This window comes from Pundamilia nyererei, unplaced genomic scaffold, assembly GCF_000239375.1.
Source record: "Pundamilia nyererei isolate P.nyererei 1_Seehausen unplaced genomic scaffold, PunNye1.0 scaffold00033, whole genome shotgun sequence".
Lineage (NCBI taxonomy): Eukaryota > Metazoa > Chordata > Actinopteri > Cichliformes > Cichlidae > Pundamilia > Pundamilia nyererei.
Window position 1 is genome coordinate 3,562,265 of NW_005187434.1, and position 24,146 is coordinate 3,586,410.

At 38.8% G+C, this 24,146-nt stretch overlaps 2 protein-coding genes across 4 annotated transcripts in view; one reads left to right on the forward strand and one right to left on the reverse strand.

The window, feature by feature from the left end:
• The window catches only part of slc15a4 (solute carrier family 15 member 4), a 36,023-nt gene extending 19,238 nt beyond the window's left edge, over positions 1–16,785 (reverse strand). The window contains exons 1-7 of one of the 2 annotated variants that reach the window (XM_013909917.1): positions 16,694–16,785; positions 14,882–15,513; positions 11,749–12,041; positions 11,008–11,146; positions 10,707–10,787; positions 5,942–6,122; positions 2,812–2,970 (exon numbers count right to left, since the gene is read on the reverse strand). In XM_013909917.1, coding sequence (XP_013765371.1) covers positions 2,812–2,970; positions 5,942–6,122; positions 10,707–10,787; positions 11,008–11,146; positions 11,749–12,041; positions 14,882–15,460 — 1,432 coding nt within the window. In that variant the 5' untranslated portion in view covers positions 15,461–15,513; positions 16,694–16,785. Of the gene's footprint in view, positions 1–2,811; positions 2,971–5,941; positions 6,123–10,706; positions 10,788–11,007; positions 11,147–11,748; positions 12,042–14,881; positions 15,514–15,704; positions 15,898–16,693 lie in introns of those variants that run through there. The other variant, XM_013909916.1, reaches the window with a different exon arrangement.
• Positions 15,906–24,146, forward strand: part of glt1d1 (glycosyltransferase 1 domain containing 1) — a 36,720-nt gene continuing 28,479 nt past the window's right edge. For both annotated transcript variants that reach the window (XM_005729549.1, XM_005729550.1), the window contains exons 1-6: positions 15,906–16,518; positions 16,943–17,094; positions 17,240–17,345; positions 20,502–20,553; positions 21,591–21,627; positions 22,062–22,118. In XM_005729549.1, the coding sequence (XP_005729606.1) occupies positions 16,451–16,518; positions 16,943–17,094; positions 17,240–17,345; positions 20,502–20,553; positions 21,591–21,627; positions 22,062–22,118 (472 nt within the window). In that variant the 5' untranslated portion in view covers positions 15,906–16,450. The remainder of the gene's footprint in view (positions 16,519–16,942; positions 17,095–17,239; positions 17,346–20,501; positions 20,554–21,590; positions 21,628–22,061; positions 22,119–24,146) is intronic.

The following is a 24,146-nucleotide window of genomic DNA, read 5'->3' on the forward strand; positions in this document are numbered from 1 at the left end:
AGAAAGAAAGAAAGAAAGAAAGAAAGAAAGAAAGAAAGAAAGAAAGAAAGAAAGAAAGAAAGAAAGAAAGAAAGAAAGAAAGAAAGAAAGAAAGAAAGACTGCAGAGGGATCCTTTTAGAATAAAAAGGCACAGATAGATGTGGCAAACATTATCACTGGGTATGCATGAAAATAACCTATATAACCTAAATGCCTCACCTGCTTTCAGGGAGTGTTGAATGACAAGTTTAATTTTAATAAGGAACACAAAAACACTCAGAAGGGGAATACATATGTACATATCTGATGTATATATTGTTTTCTATTCCCAAGGTCAGAGGTTTTTTATGGTTTAGAAAGTAACATAAGCCTTCTACTTTTTTCATAAGAAAAAAAAAACATGTTTAAAAATACTGCGGGCACTATTTTCTTTTCTTTTACGAGAGGGTTTTGCATTTTCTTGCCACCTTAAAGCAGACGAACTTGAGTGGCATATGTGGAAAGCATTACCCATTGCTGTACAAGACTGGGGACTGCAGTCAGAAAGTTTGATAGCACCAGAGGTTTTACACAGATTTATTCAAACAGAAGATGACTAAGGGGAAATATTCCTCTTTACCAGACACATGCCACAATTCTGTCAGACATTTTGTCTTGAACTAAGCCCTGTGGGATGGAGAGAGAGAGGGGAGAGCAAGTTTATTTTAAGGATCCCTATAGCTTTGTCAAATCCCAGATTTGACTTTCATAGGGACTCTCTTTACGCAAGTTCCAGTGTTTTATAGAAGCCTTATGCATTTCCGCTCAAGGGTTGTATAATACCCAAGCTCATTAAACAGATTTCAGTTTCCAGAGATTTTTAAAGATGACAAATGTTTTCTGAGGGAACTGGACTGACCAGATATTCCTTCAAGTCCTAAATATTAATGGTCTCATTTTCACTCTTAAGTAAGAAATAAAGAATGTACTACACCGAGACCACACAATATGTTGTAGGACATTTCATAGTAGTGGGAGAATGACTCAATCATGCCTAGAGGGATTAACAAAGTTGAATCACTAAGGCAATGACTGCAAGAGAAAGTAAGCAAAAAAATACAGATTCCAATTAGATAGATAAGCAGAATGCGAGGTATATTGCCCTATTTTGTATGTCTGCATGCTAAAGGATAAAAATGGCCCACAGCTGCTACTCCATTCAACGCAAAACAACTTCATAAAGAATTTCACATTTAGTGCATTTCTTATAAACACAAACAGCATTAAAGCAAATCCCCACATTATTGTATTACTGGGGCAATATGCTCTCCCCAAAGCTGTTAATGAAAAGGCATTTACTCTTCACACCAGGGCTCGCAAGAAATGAAATGACTCTCATTTCTCGCGAGTTTCTTACCGAGCAGTTTTGAGCCGATACCTGGAAAATGATCACGAACAGGACTGTAGCTGTTGTTTGAACCAAGAGCTACTCTGACCCGCCTTGATCCAATGCAATTCTTTTCTTTTTCATTGCTTTTGCAAACATAAATGACAGGAAATGTATTTCTCTGAGAAAAATAAATAAATAAATAAATGAAACACTTGAAATTTGAAGCAAAAACATTTTGTGGGGAGAAAAAAATACGGTTGAATTGCCTTCTTAGAATCGTCTTGTCTCGACTAAATAATGTTCACAAACAATCTCAGCCATTGTAACATTTTCTACGCTGACAAAGAGGAATGTAATTACAAAGCCTTACCAGTATTAGTTTAACGTATTTGCTGCTTCTTACTGGACAAATGATAGAGATGGATGAAAAATTATGAGCCTATTTAAAATATTACAAATTAGAGGTGCAAATAACCTGTTATACTATGTCATCTTAAATGTAAATGAATGTAAATCTGCAGTACAATCCTTTTAAAAGTGCAATTTGATAAGAAGAAATCTTAATAGGATGTTTAAGAGCCGTTTTCTGCTTCTTTGGTGTATGTACGCAGATGTAAATGTCAGATCTATCAAACTGCTGGACTGATAATTAAACTTTCATTTGCTATGGTGTAACACGTCCTTATTAACAGCGTGTCAGCTGTGAAAGCTAACTAAGTGAATATGTGTCAGTGCAATTTGTTAGTATTATCTCTGAGCCGTCCCTTGTTTGTAGAAGGAAAAAGGCCCAATGTAAGAGTCATTGCATATGATGGTGCATATCTAAAAATGTCAGCTTACCACACTATTAAACATTAAAGGTGAAAGCTTTATATCACGCTCCACCTTGCACTGCAATTACAAATATAACCTATATATAACCTATCTGTACCTTTATGCATCTCGCCATCTCCTCTATCTGTTTCAAGAGCACTGGACGTAAAATGAAAGCTTTGCTTTTTCCTCCCTGTTTGTTAAAAAGCAGTTACTGTAACGGAGCATTTTCCTTATTTGGAAAATGCTCCGTTACTTAACAATGTCTTGCAGTAGTGTGATAAAATCGGGATAATCAATTATCAATTGATGTTGTGGGCTATTTACTCTGGAGTATGGACTGCAACCCACAAACACATTAAGCTGGTGCCGGATGGCAATAAATCAAACAAATTGTTCAAAAAGGATTTACACATTAGTCTTCACTGCATTGTGCTTACAGGAATAGGCACAATGGGCTTTAGCCCCCAATCTATTCTGAATGTTCAAAGGGAAAAGCTGATCAACTCAAAGTACAAGTCTCTTACTCTGGAGAAGGATGTGACATTTTACCATTTGTCTGAGTCATCATGTTTACCTGATCGCACTATTAAATGAAAGTGTTTAGCATTTATTTGAAAACTTCACAGAGGATGTCAACTGGCTGTACCTGCAATGCTGGCAAATATTTCGCTGATTCCAATCAGCACGTACTGAGGGATCTGCCACCATATGGCCAAATCTGCCGCGTGGTAGATGACGCTCCCAAGCATCTGGTCAATGGTACCATTGGATTTGACGATCTCCAGGCGCTTTGTCTCCAAAATACCTGATGGGGTGGACCCAGAAAACAGTGCAAGGAAGAACAATTAACTAAGGGGAAAGCAAAAAAAAAAGACCTAAAATTTATTACACACACACCAATTACCCATGCTATATTTAGCATGGGTAATTTGAAAAGGCTTATATATTTTGGAAAGGATACTTTAAAGTTCGTGACACCAACATACAGCAAGAAGCTGCCAGACTTAGAGTTTTCAACACTGAACAGTCCATTAAGGATTTAGCTAATTTTAAGGCTAGCCTACACTTCATTAAGATCACATCTGCACGCTTCTATATTCTGGCAGCTGGTAATGGGACGGTGCAGATGATTTAATAATAAGAACCAGGCAGTTGTCATCAACTGCCGCTGCTTCCTAAAAGCTTTATTCGATAGCTATTATCATGTAACCAGCGGCTATTTCCAGATAACTCCCAGAGACAGCCTCCTATCATAACTGCACTTAATGCTATATTTGAGAGGAGTTGTAGCCTTGTAATCCGGATATCCTATAATACCAGCTGTCCATCTCGAACAGCACGGCCACTGAGCTGCCCCGAGCAAGTCGCACTCTATAAACGCACACATCTCTGCTCCCCCCCACCCACCCTAACTAAATATCACACAACAGACAACCCAGCGTGATCCCTGGAAACTCTGCTCCAGCTTTTCTGGAAAAAAAAAAAAAAAAAAAAGGAGAAAGAGGGCGAGAAAGAGTGAGAGAGAGAAATGCTTTGGGTGCAATAGCCATTGAGCTTTAACCAAATGAGATCAGACATAAAGTGAGAAAAGTGAGACAGCATGCTAAAAAACAAACAAACAAAAAAACAACAGAAAAAACAATGTCAGCATAGTTTTTGAGAGCTGGTCAGCATGTGGCCAAAGTCTGGGAGCGTTGTACATAAATGATCAGAAACAGTCCACTGTCTACTTAGCAGCATGCCTTCAGTAGTCCCTTTTCACTGCATGGGTAGTCCACCTGTCCTTGTACCACGTGTGTCAGCACATACAGCTTCACTGTGTAAAATACTGCTGCACCAATCCAGACAAATACACAACAAGATGAAAGAGATGCTACCGCCGAGGAGCAGCGGTGTGGCGTGCCGGCAGTGTCATGTGTGACAACTATCTAGTCTGTGGATAAAAGGTGCCACACTTGGACATTCACAGCTATCCATCTGTCAGTCTTTGAACTTCATGATTTTAGCTTTTGGACCGCTACAGATAAGCACCGAGTAAAGTCAACTTAGAATGCAGCTTGAAATGTAATAACAGTGTAAGGCAGCTCCCAGGAGTCAGTGTGCGTAACTGAACAAATGTGAATCGAGTCAGTTCTGGGGATAAACGGTGCACAGGCTCTGCAAATTACTGCTGTCTGAATAATTATTCAAATAAGCTGCAGATGCAATATCATTATACTGCATCTCAGTAATTCACTTTACAAAGCATATTACTGTAAAACTTTGACAGAGTCCTCCGATTTGTCTCCTGGAATCCAGGTCAGAAATTTGTCGCACACGAGTTGTGTACTCATCTGTCCAATTCCCACACCATAAACACATTCTCTCCACTCCCAGAACTCAAAACAGCCTTCTGCAATATTCTGAGTTTATTTTGCCTGAATTTAAATGCAAGTGCTGCACTTTATTTCAGTGAGTCAAATGGAAAAGCAAACAGCTAACCAGCTTTGGAACATGAAAATGAAAATATTAGAAAGACCTTTACTTGTCAGAAACCTCACATCCTCTGATATTTAAACTGAAAAAAAAACACTACAGATTTGGTTAATAATCATTCTACCGCATCAGGTTGATTGAAAAAGATTTGTTTGATGGTCTTACTCTGCCAATCAACACTAGAACATTTGAGGACTCTACAGTCTTCTTTTTACACTCACTGTTTTGATGAGGTGAGCTTTAATTTATTAAGTTGCTGGGTTTTGGGGGTTTGTTGTGTTTTTTACACATTCTGCTATCAGATGACCATAAAGGAGCAAGAATAAACAAGTTTATCATACGTGGAGATAAGACCAGTTTGTAAAAACAGACGTAAAACATACCATAAAATAATCGTGAGCTAATGTTATGACACTTCGGTTGTGTTTTGTTGAAAACTGTAGAATCGGCTTGCTTGTGCTATATAAGGATACAAAGCATGCTTGTCGTGGAAACTGTTGTTAAGACATTTGACCAAACTCAAAAATGAAATGAAATGAGATGAAAGAACGGCCAGTTCTACCGAGATTCCCTCACAATTATCCCCAACAACTGCTGTTTATTTTCATTAAGTGCATTATTCCCCATCTATAAAACCACACTAGTCAATATCTAAGGATCACTAATAGTAAAATATGTTCATTTTGCACATTTGCATTTCTGTGTAAGAAAAAGTGGAGCGTTTGTGGAATACAATGTAGACTGATTGGCTTTTCTTCCTGCCTTCATGCTCGAAACATTTTAGCCTGGATGCATCAGTGCAGCAGCAACCACTGACAGGCCTGGCTGAAGCTTTCGAAAACAATCTACAGACTGGAAAAGAACACGACTGAGCACGGCTGGTGCAGTCACACAGGACTAAAAAGTTAGATGCCACAGCGCTCTCTATAAGCTACTGAGTGAGGGGGGACAATATCTGCTGCTTTTCCTTTGCCAGATGGAAAGTCATGGGATTCTGGAATAGACTATAAATCTGTGACAAACCATCTTTCGAGTCCCACATAAAGCAACACCAGAATAGCAATAAAAATTTTAAAAAAAAGTTCAGTGACCATATTCAAGTCATGTCAGTGAAGCAGCTTTGTATTAAAGCCATGTTACCAAAAGTAATGAAAATATAGATGGAGTAGATGTGGCACTGGAACTGCTGATTGTATGTTCCATCTGCCACAGAAAATAACACCCAACTTTGCCTTTTTACTTAGTTGTGTTTGTACTATTTAAGTGACATGTACAGAGAACTCGGCTGCGGGTGCACTCACCCGCTGCCACGGCCGAGCACATGACAAAGAACATCCCTACTGCGATCCTTTTCAGGGAGGAGGGCAGCAGGCCGCGCCGTTTCAGGATTGGGTCCACCACTTTGTCCTTCAGGGGAATCAGCATGATAATGAGCACTGCGTCAAACATGGTGAGCCAAGCAGGCGGGAAGCGGAACGTCATCTGGGGAATCCAGGGGGAGAAACATGGGATGAAAGAGAACAAAAGGCAAAAAAGTATGAAAACTACACAGTTCGCCAAATGTTTGCATTCACTGGAGTCTGTGCATCCTTCAGACTTGATACTGCTCTGGCACCCCCAGGTGGTCAAAAGCAAAACATGAAGCAATTTAAAAAACAAAACATAAATAGCATGTATAGTAATGCAAGCAGGCAGTCAATACCGAATAAATATTCAGCTTATTATTCACAGCCGTAGCAGCAGCAGCACTAGTATTAATAGGATTCATAAGTTCTCTTTTTTACATTCCAATCTATTAAAGCTTAAATGTGAGACAAAATTGACAAAACTGATTCTGAATTATCACGATAAAGCGTAATCTTTGGAAGGAATAATTGCACTGTGTAAACAGACTGGATGACATATCAATCAAACAGAAATTCCACTATAAGCATACAAAGTATTTACAAGTTGAGGCAATATCTCACTGACTGAGCAGTGTAACAGTGCAGACTGCTGGAGCAGAGTTTTTTTTGTTTGTTTTGTTTTGTGCAATTCAAATTCCAAGTGCCATCTGAGCTCCTGATGTGTCTCTGGTTTAACACTTCTGATAGGATCATTTATTCTCAAATTGAATTTCCATTTCTTAGAGCGACCGCTGGCAATCTGTACGCAGCTCCTTAGAGAGTGTTTTTCTCTCTTGTTTGTACATTATCATATTCAAAATGATAGGAAGTGCTAAATGAGACTTCTTCTTTGCCAAGGCAAGGCTGGCATGAATGACTGAGGTGTCTCAGCAGGCCCAAATCTCACAAATCTCCGTGTGTTTTTTTTTTTGTTTTCTTCCCCACTTCCCCAAAACAAAACCACACATACACACTGATTTAGCAATTTGGGAAATGATGAAGACTTATTGCAAGATTTATATTTTCTGCTGCTCTTTATCTTGAGAAAATTGGATAGTGCCACCATTTAGGGATCAAAAAGTATCCAATAAAAATATGGTTGCACATGGCAGGTTGTGAGCATTTTAGCCATTATTTCCCTAGACCACCCTTTAGATCAGCATGAAACAAGATTTATTGAAGCATGCTTTTAATATATGCAATAATATTACATTTGAAATATGTATTCATTTTTGTCTGTTAAAAGGTAAAAGTTGGCTTGGGGTTAATGTGGGAGTCACGAAAGCAGTAAAATTACACTATTAGGGGTTTGGGAACACATTACATGCAATTATAATTTCAATAAGAATGCTCTGTTTTTCAGCTACAAGTACTGTTACATTTAAGGAGAGGAAGAGCCTTTAATCTTTCATAAATGATAGTATAGGATTCTTTTATCACATGCTGTCATGAGGCACAGTACAGGGAGTGCAGAATTATTAGGCAAGTTGTATTTTTGAGGAATAATTTTATTATTGAACAACAACCATGTTCTCAATGAACCCAAAAACTCATTAATATCAAAGCTGAATGTTTTTGGAAGTAGTTTTTAGTTTCTTTTTAGTTTTAGCTATTTTAGGGTCATATCTGTGTGTGCAGGTGACTATTACTGTGCATAATTATTAGGCAACTTAACAAAAAACAAATATATACCCATTTCAATTATTTATTTTTACCAGTGAAACCAATATAACATCTCCACATTCACAAATATACATTTCTGACATTCAAAAACAAAACAAAAACAAATCAGCGAGCCTGGATGCATCAGTGCAGCAGCAACCACAGCCTCCCAGACACTGTTCAGAGAGGTGTACTGTTTTCCCTCCTTGTAAATCTCACATTTGATGATGGACCACAGGTTCTCAATGGGGTTCAGATCAGGTGAACAAGGTGGCCATGTCATTAGTTTTTCTTCTTTTATACCCTTTCTTGCCAGCCACGCTGTGGAGTACTTGGACGCGTGTGATGGAGCATTGTCCTGCATGAAAATCATGTTTTTCTTGAAGGATGCAGACTTCTTCCTGTACCACTGCTTGAAGAAGGTGTCTTCCAGAAACTGGCAGTAGGACTGGGAGTTGAGCTTGACTCCATCCTCAACCCGAAAAGGCCCCACAAGCTCATCTTTGATGATACCAGCCCAAACCAGTACTCCACCTCCACCTTGCTGACGTCTGAGTCGGACTGGAGCTCTCTGCCCTTTACCAATCCAGCCACGGGCCCATCCATCTGGCCCATCAAGACTCACTCTCATTTCATCAGTCCATAAAACCTTAGAAAAATCAGTCTTGAGATATTTCTTGGCCCAGTCTTGACGTTTCAGCTTGTGTGTCTTGTTCAGTGGTGGTCGTCTTTCAGCCTTTCTTACCTTGGCCATGTTTCTGAGTATTGCACACCTTGTGCTTTTGGGTACTCCAGTGATGTTGCAGCTCTGAAATATGGCCAAACTGGTGGCAAGTGGCATCTTGGCAGCTGCACGCTTGACTTTTCTCAGTTCATGGGCAGTTATTTTGCGCCTTGGTTTTTCCACACGCTTCTTGCGACCCTGTTGACTATTTTGAATGAAACGCTTGATTGTTCGATGATCACGCTTCAGAAGCTTTGCAATTTTGAGACTGCTGCATCCCTCTGCAAGATATCTCACTATTTTTGACTTTTCTGAGCCTGTCAAGTCCTTCTTTTGACCCATTTTGCCAAAGGAAAGGAAGTTGCCTAATAATTATGCACACCTGATATAGGGTGTTGATGTCATTAGACCACACCCCTTCTCATTACAGAGATGCACATCACCTAATATGCTTAATTGGTAGTAGGCTTTCGAGCCTATACAGCTTGGAGAGGATGATGTGGACAAAATACTCATTTGCCTAATAATTCTGCACTCCCAGTAGATATACAACGTGGCTGTTTCTGAGAGCACACAACTGTGTGAATTGCAATGGCCATTCAGTTTGGGAGAAGCCACCACACGCTTCCAGCAAATGTCTGCAGCCTCTTTTGTGTACTCTACGCAGTTCTGCATTTTCAGTTTGTACATACGCCTAACTTAATACTGAGATATTGAGAGATTTTAAAAACAAGTTTTTAAGAAATTAAAAAAACAAATTTAAAGACAGAAGAACAATGGAACAAATAATTTTAGATCACTGCAAAGCATTTCTGAGATAACTGCAGAAACATATACTTGATTACTATGTCCAAGTTGGTGTGAGACGTTGGGGGGATTTCTAAACCATGTAATGAAGTTTCCTGCAGCTTCACTGCTCTAACCCTTATAATCTATTGTAACAGATTAGAAAAAAAAAGCTTATAGAAATATGTAATCTCTGCAGACGAATAATACATTGTTTATCCTCTGAACGAGTAACAGGGCACGAAGTATTGAATTTATTGTGGGTTACCATGAAAACAGTTTTAATTTTAAAATGTGATTTTCAAATTCACATAGTTTTGTTTTCAAATTGCCAATCAAACCCAAAAATAAAGCAACTAGTCAAAAAATTACTCTAAATTCATAAATTGTAACCTCAGAGTAGTAGTTATAGTAGTATGGGTGCCATTTCTCCAAAGAGACAGTTTTTGTTCAGGTTGGCCACTGAAATGTGTCAGGTGAGACGAGACATCTATTCTCACTTCCCTTTTGATAATGACAAATGTCGAGGCCGGTAGCAGGAAGGACCTAGTTCCATTTTTTCCTACCAGATAAACGGTGCACTTAGGAAAACTTTGTAGAAATGTAGTTCTTAAACACAGTTGTAAACATGTTACACAAGTAAACAAAGCCATGTAACATAGTTTCACGATGTTCCAAGTCGAGTATTTTTGTGCTTTTCAAGAGCACTAACTCAGACTGCGAGGTTTACCGACAAGTGTTTCACTTCACAATTCTGTGAAGTCGGTACACTTCACAATCACCTCAAGCATGCCTGTTCAGAAATATGAACAGACTTACTGCACTACATAAGCTGCTGTTACTACTCAAGTTAATTTCATTGCTTTTGAACCTTTTGATTTTCAGTCATCAAAGCACCGCAGCGCTCAACATCTAATCTACTACAGTTGTCCTGATAGACAAGTATTGGGCGTGTATCACATAGGCACAAATGCCTGAGCACTGGTTCCTCCATTCCTTGCTGGACCATTTACTGAATGTCACTCCACTGGTCCTTCCCTGCTACCCAATTTTCTCTATTTTCTAGTGCCACTATAAAACGAAAACTTAAATTTGCCAAAATGAAAATAGAATCAGGCAAAGTGAGAGACAGGTATACCAGCAAAATTTGCCAAACAGAAACAGGTGGAGGCGCTGCTGTGGTGAGATACAATGCCAGCCAGTTGCTAATCTGTGAGGCATTAGTCTATGAAGTTCTCACTTAATCCCCGTTGCATTATCAGCCTTTGCTGCTGCCTCCAGCTGTTGTGTGTCAGTGGCCTACTGACTCCTTTAGTTTCAGCAGTAAAAAATATAGATCAAAACCACTTGTGAGAAAGCAGGCTAGAGCTCCACGCTGTTATGTTTAACTACAGAGAATTAGAGAACAGTTAAGAGTGCCACAGCACAAATCAAGTCAGAGCACAATGGCACTAAAATTGTTAATTAAACAGGAAAGAGGTGCAGGAGAGTGTCTCCACTTCAGTTTACCTTAGAGAAGTCAGAAGTGCTGTTTGGGGTCGTATCAGGAATCTTCAGATGGAGGCTCTGCAGGATGTACGTTGTCTGCATCTGTAATGCGAAAAGGAGATTAAAGTCTCAGCGTGAAGTCGTTCTCCACTTTGTGATCACCAGGGTGTCTGGTGCACACCATTCTTCTCCAGTTTTGACACAAACAATGTTTTACCTGATAATGTGTGTGCACATATCTCTTGTGTTCTCACTTTGCATTTCTCATCATGCGCAATACTGTGTTAATGTTTGGATCTAACTTTATATCGGCTGATCTTACCTGAAAGTATACAGTCCAGTACGGAATAAGAGCAAAGAAAACCGGAAGGACCTTCACCAGTGCTTTGACTTCCTCTACTTTCTCTTCAGGAAATTTCCCTCCGTAAGTCACTTTGGCACTGTCCAGTAGTGCCGGTTTGCTGTTTCACAGGAAAAATTTAATAAACATAAACCTGATTGAAATAGTTTAAAAATACAGTGTAATTAATGGCATAAAGCAAAAATAAATCCAGAATAAACTAGAAATGGTCTGTGCTCTTTAAGTGGCAAATTAACCAGCCTTTTATGTGAATCTCTCGGCCTTTAACAACAGCACTTCTAGAGATATGAAAGAAACTTTTTTTCTAAAGCCTATAATCCCCATCTCTGGAGAAAATGCCTTAATAAGAAATTCTTGAAAGGCAGCAGGACTGCCCAACTTAAAATATTCAATGTCAAGTTTATGAGCTAATAGTGCTACTTTGGTTCAAAGTCAAGTATCCGCACTTCAGAATAACTTAACCACATGGAACGAAGATGAATGCCTGAACCAATGGGGGGAAAAAAAGAATTATACAGGTGGATCAAAGGAGGTTTTAACATAAAGCTCTACCAATAAAATAGAGCCATTTTATTCCACTGGTTCACAGTCACCATCCAACTAACGTCACTACACTACTTTAGGAAGCTGTCCCACTGAGACTGATCTGGGTGTGCTTTGTTTGTATATGTATTTAATTACTGTATGAAATGTCACTCTTACCGGAGCAGGTTTGGCTCCACTGGTTTCTGTGAACAGCAGGCAAAAGCCAGGATCTTGAACATGTCAGTAAAGGCACTTCCATCTGCGGGCTTGTTGATGAAAACCATACGCCCCAGGAGAAAGACCAGGAAAGAGATCCCAAGGCACACAGTAGGAAGGATGTAGCCAACCTCAAAGCTAACGTTTTGCTGGATGTAGGCCACACCTCCCAGTGACAGGATGGCACCCAAGTTAATAGACCAGTAGAACCAGTTGAAAAATCTGCGAGTGGCCTCTGGTCCTCTGTCTTTGACCTGCGAGCACACAAAGCACAGGGTGACGTTTTTTCTTTTCTTTAATCCAAACAAAAAGAGCGTGTAAGAAGAGTAAGTGTACTCTGAACTTTGCAACAGTGGTTTGTCATGAGTTTGTAAGTTAACTACCAGCATCTGATTGTTATAAAAAAATAAGTGAAGTCACAAGTCGTCTGATATAAAAGATTAGGTTTCAAAGCCAAGAAACAGGGTTTAAATTGATTTAAACTATGGCTGCATAACTCAAAGCTATAACATATAGTACAAAGTACAGTTTGTAAAAACCTAAAATGATCAAAACACAACCGTGAACTGTCACTAACAAAGAGAAACAGTGATCACAAGCTGAATACCAATTTGCATGAGTCAACACGTTTGCCACATTTATAGTAAAATATACATAGCAATACTGTGCAAACTTTATAATAACTTTATCATTTTATCATCTCAGCTGAGTGAAATGAGCAGAACAATAGAAGCAACGTTTTCTTTATTCTTTATCTGCTTATTGTAGTTTTTAGCATTCTTTAAAAGGTTACAATTAAAGGTTATAATATTGGCTTAGTAACGCTTCAATAGCTGTCTATGCCAACACATAATATTATCATCCGATCCATCCCACATACAGTTATTCTTTTGAGTGAAAAGATTTTCTCAATTCCTGATGGATATGTCGCTTATATACAAGCACAAAAGATGCTGGTACAGCTAAAACATGCTGAACATAAGGTCAATATATTCAGCATAAATTTTTCTGGGGTTCATCAGTGCATTTGTGCAGAGTCACTTATGAAAGTAATTCCCTCATGGCATAGCTGGAAAAATAAATTCTTGTCAGTTGTCTGAAATTACTGGGATTTCTGCAATGATTAATCATAAAATGTTGTCCAGGCTTCATATAGGTCACAATTATAGTAAACACAACTTAACTAAACTCGCAACTCTGTGTGAACCTCAGTGGTATCCAATTAAGAAAATGAGGCTGGGTCGTTGTTGGGGTGCCCCCCATATAAAAAAGGCATAAAAGTCTGACTTTTGATTGTTAACATAAACGATGAACACCTCCCTCTCGATTGTAAAAGCATTTAGAGATATATGAAGCTACAAAAGGCTATAAAAGCTTTTTTCTAAAGACCTGAAGCAAGACTATAGTTACAAAAACATTTAAGTTACCTGAAATAAAAACTAAACTTAACGCAAAAAGTAGGAAACTACAAGAGGAAATATGTTTTAGTCTTTGTCAGAGCAACACACATTAGAATGTTTTGGTGTAGTGTGAATACATGACACAGAAATTGTGTTTTTATAGTGATACTTCTTCTAAATTTCTTGAATATTTCCCTGACAAATACCCCTACATAATGAAAATTCAACTAAATATGAATAAACTCTCAACACAAAATAAAACTAATGAAATATTTACAATTAAAATAAATCTGTCTCCGAGTGGTAACACCTGTAGATATTTCCACAACTGGATAACAGGGTTCAAGGGAAAACACACTACTAGCAAAACAACCAGACCCGGCCATTAGTTGGAAAGCTTAGAAGATCTACAAATTTTTAATGACATTTCTAGATCAGTGATGCATGAAGAGATTTATCAAAAGGTGGACAACACCATCATCCCAACTTTAAAGTCTGGTTGAACCAACATCATTGTTTGGATAGCTTGTTATCACTGAATTAAAGAGCAGCTGTCTGTGTTTTAAAGGAAAGGTTGGGTGAACTAGCAAACAAACATTAAATCGTCTTATGAGCAGCTACCGGAAACAGCCCCCATGTGAAAGCTGTAGCTGCTAAAGGAGGTTCAACAACGAGTTGCTACAAACAATAAAATAATATAAATCCAACTTTTTGTGCTATATGTTCAGTCAGATTGTGTTTCTTTACAATTGTCACTGAAGATCAGACCAAGTATCATGACTGACAAAACTGCAAGTCCAGGTTTGGTAATTCCAAAGAGGTCACAAACCTTTTTTTTCATGCAAATGCACTGTATTTAAAAGGGGAAATCACAACAATCAGTATGATAATTTTTTTACGCTGTGAGAGGGTGTCGTTATTAGGAATGAGGCCAATTTTAACAGGGACTCTTCTGTTTCTCTTAAATATTCAAATCTCCCACGCACCAAGGACTTTCAGTTGGAGGATCACTAATGGGAAAATTTTGTCTGTGTGAGGTAAAACTTTCAGTTTCAGTACGCAGGAAAAAGTAACCTCATGGTGCATTGCATTTGCTTTAAGGTTAGTGGACTTTTACCAAAAAAAAAAAAAGCGGTGTCTTTTGTGTGTTGTGTATTTGAACATAACATTGCACTAATCATATTCAGTCTGCCAGCTCCCCTTGAAACATTTTATCCTTTCCTGATTAGATAACTCTGAGAAACAATGACCCCATTGATGAACTTTCCCACTTCCATGATTGCATGTTGTGGAGGGCCCTCTAGATAATTTTGATACTAAACTGACAGATGTGTGTTTCACTTCTTATTACCAACTAAGAACAATTGAAGAAGTGTTTATAAATGTCTCCGTTTGTGCATGTGTTCCAGAGAGATGTGTTGTCTATTCTACAAGATGCTTCAAAATGTTTAGTTTTTAATGGTGACAGCCATGAGTAGCCATGATAATCAAGAGCATGTCTCAGAGAAATGTCATGGCGCAGCTAAAGTCCCATCACATGTCTGACTTCATTGATGTCCCCACTACATATTTTATACAAGCCAATTCCAGAAAGCTAATGGTTCAGGTTATAGCCTTCTGGTAACAGGAAATTCCAGGTATTAACTAATTAATACAAACTGTAATAACTCATAGTAGTGCTGTTTATACTCTACCTGATCTGCCCCAAATGGAGTGATGTTAGACTTCACAGTACCCACACCTAAGGCAATTAAGAAAAGTCCACCATAGACTGCTGGGCCACAATATGGGGCACGAATGGGGCAGGTAACGTTTTTTGGAGTGGTAACGTTTGTGTTCAGACACTCAGCAGGCTGCACAGGAAATGCCATTTCTTCCCCGCACAGGTGTATCCTGGTGCCCTCGTTTGAAATAAAAGGGAAAAACAGCATGCCAAAAATGTACAGAACCAAACTTGCAGCAATGGTCAAGAATTTTCCGAGGTATGCATCGGCCAACCAGCCTCCAAATGGTGAAATCAGGTAAGTTACTCCCATGAACATGAGTGGTGCCTGGCTCGCCTGAGTGCCCTCCCAATAAAAAGGACTACCATTCAGAAAAAGAACCAGGTTTGACGTTATGCCATAGAAAGCAATCCTCTCTAGTGACTCGGCCAGCAGGATGGCCGCACATGCCAGTCTTCTTCCCTCGAAGACTGACGGTGGTGAAGGTCTGCTCTCAGTGTCTGAGTCCAAAAGAGGGGTGCTCTCATTGGCGTCCCTGTTGTTAGCCATTCTCGCCCAACTTAGTGGAATGGAGTTTCTTCCTTATTTTTAAGAGTTCAAACCTGAAGATAAAACACAAATATAAACCAAACGGTGACACCGCAGCACAAACACAAAAAACTGTACCGGATTCACAACATCTAAATTGTCAAAGAGCCCATTTTCTTGTCATATAGGTTTTTAGCTTATTACAAACCTGAAGTAAGCTAGCTTAAACACCACATCAGCTTGTTAAAGTTTCTCATTACCTTACCTTTAATGACAGAAACACGTCCCAGAGGTCTTCGGTTGTCTCCATCAATCTAGATCATACTAACCGCTCAAATGTTTCGTTTGTACTGTCTAAAAGCTGAACTTTATGAAAAGAGAACTGGGTGTCAACAGAAAAACAATGTCACAGTTCTGTCGCGTGACACATAGCTCAGTCAAAAGCTGTCACTCTTGCGTTGCTGTGGAGACGATCTGAAAATGAAACTTACGCGACGGGTACTGCAAATCGAGGCGCGCAACACCATCCATGTGATATAGGGATTTGTTCCGCTTACGCAGAGCTAAGCAAGGGGAGAAGGAAGTGGCACTGCAGTGCAATTTAATCTTTTTTTTTTGGCTACGGCTGATTCTGTTATTATATAACATGAACCAACAGGGTTTGGGGTTTGGGGATGGGCATAACAAAAAAAAGGAAGAAGAAAATGAAGTGAAATTGGCTGGCAGCACTTCGCCGCTTACAGTCATGTTTCCAGGGGGCCGTATAGAAGACGGACTTGTAAACATTACAAGCATGGTGCACTACAGTAGACGGTCTGTTTGCAACCCTAACATGAATCAGCCTTGCCCTTAGGTGCTGCTACGTGTTAAGTTACGGACAAGGAAATGTAATTGGAGCTCGGCTAAGCGAGCTCATTGAAACGTAGATGTCCCGATCGGTGCCGTCAGCTTTTCGCGAATATTTCGCGTTAAGTAGCTAATTAGCACGTCAGCCCTGCTTTCATAGGAGATATGAAATTACTTTTCCTTGCCTGTCTCAACCCCCAAACTGGGAACCATACTACAGCTGAGAGAATAAGGTAACAAACATAGTTGCTAAGTGTAGCTGGTTCTTATACCTGGTATGATTCATTAATTAGCGCGTGACACTATGACGCAATAACGGAGTATTTAACTTCATCAGGGCAAGAGTTGTTGGTAAAATCGCCTACTTCACTGTGAAATAAGTGTAACAAGTTGGCTCCAAATACAAACCTTATCGTGTAATGAGACACCTTAAGATGAGTAGCAGTAAACACGGGTGTTGCCGGTGACCTTGGCTTCTGTTCTTAACAGGAACTGAGCTTAATTTAATGTGATTGGTAACACTTGTCCGTCTACTGTTTCATGTTAAAATAGCTCAAATAGCGGAAGACGTTTCCTGGCTTTAACCATTATGAATTTGCTCAACCGCTCAGTCTTCCTTCCTGCCTTCCATAAGCAAATGTTAATTTTATGTTTTAGGTCCTACATTGAGTCAGCAGGACACACTTGCGAGCTCAGAGACGCACGAGAGTTTCAGTCTCCTGCTGATGTGGTAAATCTGGTCTCTGAACATCCCAAGTTTGAAGCTGCACTGGCTATTCATCTTTTCAAAGCGGGCAGACTTCTCATGGGTAAACTGACTTGCTGTTATATCATCTACTTATCAGCTGTATATTTTAAATCCGTTTTCTTTTTTGCTGTCAGATAATGGGTCTTCAAATGTACAGCTTTCAGTCCCACATTGCCTTTTTGTTTTATGTCTGTTCTTTACAATAGATATTGAAATACCCTTTGGCGTAATCTTTGGCGGCACAGACATAAATGAAGATGTGAAAGTGGAGCAGAAGCGTGTGGTTATGGAACAGGTGCTACTGAAAGCCAGGTGATGTTGTACTGTTACAAATTCCTATTTTAAAACTTCCGGATGGCTCCAAACTTAGTACATGAACTTTAGTCCTTCATATCATACATATTCCATACCATTTATAAAATGATTTTGGAAAAGTTTCATTTAAAATAACGGAAAAGTCACAATTTGCAAAAGAGTCTACATTATAAATAATGTGATATCAGCATCATCTGTTGGCTTTGTTAATTAGACTAGGAGGCTGCATCTACAGCACATTTGTTAGCGTCTTACGATAGGACAAGGAGCACAGATGCATTAGAGGTGGGAATGGAAAATCAGTTCTAGCTAAGAAATTCAAATTGTCCAATTTAGCAGAAGCTTATCAGTTCTTGTGTTTATTACATTTGTGCATTGCAAAGCACTGAGGTCAAACTCAATGCAGGGAAGCTTTTCCACAACCAAGTCGGATGCAGGCCTTTCTTTCTGCTCTGTTTCTACAGTGCGTTACGTCACTGAGAAGATTTTTAAAAGTGCATTGCAATCAATAAAATCTCATCAATATTCATTCCTACACATGCCGTTAATCATGTATGCATTATATTTTTGGAGTGTCATTTCAAGAGGACTGCTCATTACAGGAAATACCCTGTAACATGTCTCCCATGAGAAGGACCTGCTGATTATATCAAATTTGACAGTTATCATTAATCATGACTTTATCCATGTTTAATATCTAGTATGTTAGTAATGTGTCATATCATATTTTTGCCAACTTCCTTTTTATAAAGGTTTGATTCAGATGTCTCCAACCTGAAGTGCGAGCAGGAAGTAAATGTCACCACTTTCATATCTTTTATTAAAATTATTCACATGAAATGAGAAAGCTTCTAATCCACTAATCATGTGATTTTTATGTATTTTATTCAGTCTTGGATATAACAACAAATCACAAGTAACACTGCTGTCTGAATATAAGCTTAAAATATTTTTTTCCTTCAATACATAAATTCCAGGTTTTCACTGGGGGTAAAAAAAAACAAACAACACAAAAACTCTGGCTCTGTACAAGATCTTCTGGCCTCTGGGGCATGAAGAATCATAGACTGTATTTAAAGGATGGACATAGCTTCAAGTCAGAATTCTTTCTAATGATCAGGAGGGGACGAGACAGCTGTTTGCATGGATTAGCGGTGTGTAGATCGATACTTAAACATTGATTCCACCAATAACAGATATTTATATTCTGGAATTGATTTTCATTCTTTTTTTTTTGCAATTTGGAGTGAATTTGTAGATTATGATTCACAAGAACAAAATGAAAGTAATGATATTATTGGGATCGCCTAAATGTGTGTAGCACTTTGCTAAATTTTGGAAAGTGACTTACATCTAGGCTTAGGCTTTGTGTTGATGTATAAGTGGTGGGAATTCTCCGCATCCTTAAAACTATGAAATCCCATTTATTAGAATTGTAGAGCATTTAAAATGATTATATTGGGTAGGTGTCATTAAATATACAGCCTACTTGCAGTAAAACAGACATTGTAGGCTTTAAAAAATAACAAATTCAACTTAAAATATTTCATATGTAAGATAGATAATAACATGTATTAATAAAATGTTCCTCAGCTTTATTATTATTATTATTATTATTGTTAATCATTCATATTAATTTTTGATTGTTAATTGAATATTGTAAACTGTAGGTGTTGAGTTTTCAGGTTTTTTTTTTTGTTTGTTCTTCATAATTAAACAATAAGAACAAGTAGTCTGATGTCTTGTATTCATTATAAAGGTATAATTGGAAATACAGTACTTTTTGTTTTGATTTTCCAAACACATTAAGTTTATTATCCTTATTTAGTACCGGAATTTTATTTGGTATCGAAAAGAAAATCAGTGGCATTGCACATTATTAGCATAGACCCTCGAACCTCTTGATCCAAATCTTTTTATTTGGGTTTTGTTTTTTTTGTTTTTTAAATAAATCAATGTAAAACAATTTAATAAATACAATTAAAAGTAAAAATAATTAAAAGGTAAACAGTTTGCTGATTATAGACTCAGTTGCTAATTTAAAATCTTACTGGAAACTACATGACGTTGATTTTGCAAATTTTTCCCAATTAAAGTCAAACAAGAGGATAAAGCAGCGTGTGCTCTGCTGACATAGCTACCTTATGGCTGAGAGGTTCCTCCTGAATCGTTGTGCAGCGTCCTTTAGTTTATCAGTCAGGTCCACGCCTCCCTCATCATGTCCAGGTTCAAAATACCAAAATGGCTTCAAAGCACAACCTCGCAAACTACTGAGACTACATCCATCTTTAATAAACAATCTATGGAAAGAATAAGACTGAAAGAATTCAAGCTAACCACTAGTTTAGCAGGCTAATGGCTAATCTGGCTAATCTAAATTTTATGCTCTAATCCAAGCGGACATCACACTGAAGTGTCTCAGTTTTCTAGCTGATTAAAGTAAATGGCAGTAAATCTAGAAAAAGACCTCTAGAGCAGGGGTGGGCAACTCCAGGCCTCGAGGGCCGGTGTCCTGCAGATTTTAGATATGTCCTTGATCCAACACAGTTGATTCAAATGGCTAAACCTCCTCAACATGTCTTGCAGTTCTCCAGAGGCCTGGTAATGAACTAATCATTGGATTCAGGTGTGCTGACCCAGAGTGATATCTGGCCTGGAGTTGCCCATCCCTGTTCTAGAGGAATGTGCGAGAGCCTGTTTTCCAAAGCTTCAAACATCTCAGTCCACCCGCCTCCCACTATTAGTGCCATCTCATCCCAACCTTGATCATAAAGTCCCATCACCGCCCAGGGCTTGTTTGCCCATTTAATAATTCACACTTACAAATGAAAATTAGTATCTTCTTTCAGTTTTTTTGTTTAGTTTTTGTTTCTTTGCTCTACATTCCCCTCATTTTCCAGCTTGTATTCTTTCTCTTTTTGTGCTGAAATCCTTTCGCTTCGAGCTACAAGCAGTTTTTCTGCTTCCATACTGCTCTGCCTGCAGATTTCTGTGTTTTAGTGTTGTTAGCACAGCTTTTCCCCCCCTTTTATTGTTGTCAAAATCATTATGACTTGTAAAAGGCTATAATTTACTGCCTATAGTGAAAATTCTTGTTTTGCTGAAATGCCTCGCACAGCAGTGATAATGAAGTGTTTCTTTGTTCCCAATCAGGTTTGCTGTTGCATTTACTGACAAACTGAAAGAAGAGGCAGAGTTATTTTTGGTATGATTATGCGCTTATGTTTTTTGATACACTGACTGAAGTAATTCGTGGTTCAGTTGAGTCGAGCACATTTTAGGCTATCTCTCTGAGGATCGCTGATAGTGTTGCATTGGGTTGAACACATGAAATTTAGTGACAAAAGGGAGAAAAGAAGAATTACTATTTTCCCTCATCTCTGCACATCTAACCAGAAGTTGTAAATTCTGGATTGATAATTGCAGAAAGTTACAAAAAATGCCCCCTCCCCCAGTGGGAGGAGGGATGGGCTTTCAGGTGGGGCTGTCCAGCCATTTGACATGCAGTTTAAACTTTGACGCATGATGGTTACACATGCAGATATCACTTTTTTCACACATGCCCTATGTTTGGCCGCAGTTCATGTATTTCAATTCACCCAGATCCTTACTCTGTCCGCTTAATTGCAGCTTGTAAGAGAGAAAGTTTTTGTTTACATTTTTACAGCACATCTGCAGATGGCAGGAGAATGACAGCGTCAATAAATACAGCAGAAGGGCTCTGACTATACAAACACAATATCCTGCCCTGTCCCGTAATAGTCTGGCATTAAAACAATATTACAGTGTTTTATTTTCAGATTAGATTCCAGCCATAGGCTGCAGATTGAGGCAAGTGGAGTGCTTTATCTCTGCCATTTAGTGCTGACAGCTGGTAGACAGGACAGGCACTGAGAGGCATCGCCAAGCTTTTTATTGCGACAGAAAACACACATAGCGGATGGATCTGGTGTGATAACATCCAGTCAATTTCTTTCCCGTCCCCTCTGATTTATTTTGCGGCACCCGCATTATCTTAGCGACTGCTTTCCTGAGTCTCTTTTTAAAGTTTGTACTCTGTTTAAATATGCTTAGAACACAAAGAGCTTTAAATGGCTGTCTCTATTGTCGGACATAAAAAAAAGAGAGAAGCACAGTTGGTGATAATCAAATGTAATTTCTATAAACAAACGCTGCCAATAATTGCTGATTGCGTTCTGTTAGCTGTTTTAACCACTTCTTTTTTATTTTTATCCTCTGAAGGTGTCCCAAAGCAGCAAAATCTACGTCCAGCCTCAAGGTAAGTTCTGCAGGATGGACATCCTCGCCTGATGCTGTGCATCCTTGACTCACCATTGAAGTGTTGCACTAATCAGTTTTGACATTTTCCCTCCATTATCATACTGTCTGCAGTACAGAGTTGTGTTTGCTCTTGCCATTGGCCACCGTACCATGTAGGACAGCCCAAATCTCTCTTCCATGTTGTTTACCACCGGTATCCTTGTTTGGCAAATAGTGTCCCTTCATAGATTAGACAAGAGCCCCCGGGACAGCTGCATGGCTGAGCCCAAACCAGTAAAAGCTTAATTTTCAGGCTTGTCCCCAGAGAGTGATCATGCTGAAGTGCTTTTTACACAGAACACAAAAATTGTATTTTGGATCACTGATAATTTGGAGCACTTTGCACTATTTTTTATCAAGTTCACTATGGCTGTCTCTGTGTTTATATTACAGGCATCCAGACAGACGTTACTGAGAAATTCTGCTGGACTGAATTCCTGAGGAGCTCAGGTACTATTAGTGCTTCAGGTTGTCATCATTCCAGGTACACTTTGCAAAATGTGTAATTGACAGTGGAAGATTTCTTTTTAGACGGTCTTTTTTATATATATTTTGTTTGATGATGGTGGAAAATCAGTTATTTATCCAAAGTGATAAAAAATATTATTATTTCTTGTACTGACCCTTAATGGAAGGCCTTAAAGAAAATATTGAAATTATGTTCACAGTAGTGTGCAGAAGTCTTGAGCTACCCCTCATTTCTTTAGGGAAATGTGAAGTAGGTGTAGCAATTTATTGAAACGTGTGCATATATGGAAATATTATAATATACAGTAAAGTATAAAGCAATTACAGAGTTCATACAATTCTTATAAGCTTGAAAGTCAACGTTTGGTGTCACTACCTTAATTCTTCAAGTCTGAACTCTCTCAAGCTATCTTGGAAATTCTGTAAGTATCCTTTGGCTTCTTGAAGGACATTCAAAGCTTTTCTTTGGATGTTTCTGCTTTTTCTTTTGTTTGTTACAAATATGATCCCAAGCTGCTTCAATAATGTTGGGGGTCGAAGCTCTGGGGAGCTTAATCCAGTGAGTTTTCCTTATCCAGGTATGCTTTTAATGCATTGGCAGTGCTTTCCAGATGGTGTCGTGTGGCATGACTGATCAAAATCTGTGTTTATAGTTCCATCGATTTTAAGGAGATCCCCAACACCTCTGGGTGAAATGCAGCCGCAAACCATCACAGAGCCTCCACTGTGTTTTACAGATGGCTGTAGACACGCACTGTTGTACGCTGCCTCTCTCCTACCTCCTCTAAATGTATTGACAATAATTAATCAAAAATGTCATATTTGGGTTTATCATTCCAATAGACCCTTTGCCATTGATTTTCAGTTGCGTTCTTGTGTAATTTTCTCCTTGTTTCCATTCCTTATAAATGGCTTCTTGTCAGCCAGCCTTCAACTGACACCATTTCTGATGAGGCTTCAATGAACAGTAAATTACCAGATGCATCTCTGGTAGGTATGACCTCTCTCAGGTCATACCTCCGGTCTTTACTGGATTTTTTAAAAATGTCTTTTTGAAAGCTAAACATCTGCTGAAGATGTTTTTTTAGTTCTGCCACTTGTTCTTTTGTCTTCCACTTGTCCAGTTTCCTCAAATTGTTTAAGGACACACTGCAAACCATACTGAGATATGCCGAGTTGTCAGCTAACAGCACATTGTTGGTGCAAAAATAGTATTTTATGCCTGTCAAACTGTGTTATCTTTGACATGTAGATTCAACTAAAGATAAGTTAGCAAATTATATGTTTTTGCGTCAGTTTGCTGTAAACAGAAAGGTTAAAGATTCAATTTCAAATTTGTCTAAGCGAAGTTATCTGTTATGTGCCGAAACAACACTGTTTTATCCCTTGAGTTGGGGACCTTTTTTATGCTTGAGTGATTCATAAGTTGGGGTTATGTGGCTTAACAACTTAACAACAACTTCAGAAAGCCTGGAGAGCTATTGCTGAAAAGCACTTTAAAAAATTACAAATCTGGCTTCTTGGAAGCAAAATATACAGTAAAGGACTGAGGGATAACGAATAGTTATGTCTATAACTTCTGTTCCCTGAAGGAGAGGAACAAGGTACAACACATAAGTATGGGATATCACGCCCTCGCGTGTCGTGGCTGAAGAAACCTTTATTCACGGCTTTAAGGCAGATGACGTATGATGACACGCGCACGGCCCCGCCTGCACATATAGCCGCTGTCATCACAGTCATCCCTCAGTTCGATAGCCGCTCTTCACCGAGCCAAACTGCTCAGTGGGGCCACCTTGTGTTGTACCTCGTTCCTCTCCTTCAGTGAACAGAAGTTATAGACATAACTATTCGTTCCCTTTCAGTCGATTCACTCGGTACAACACATAAGTATGGGCAGTGTTGGGGAGTAACAGAATACATGTACCGCCGTTACGTATTTAAAATACAAAATATGAGTAACTGTATTCCGTTACAGTTACCGTTTAAAAAGGTGGTATTCAGAATACA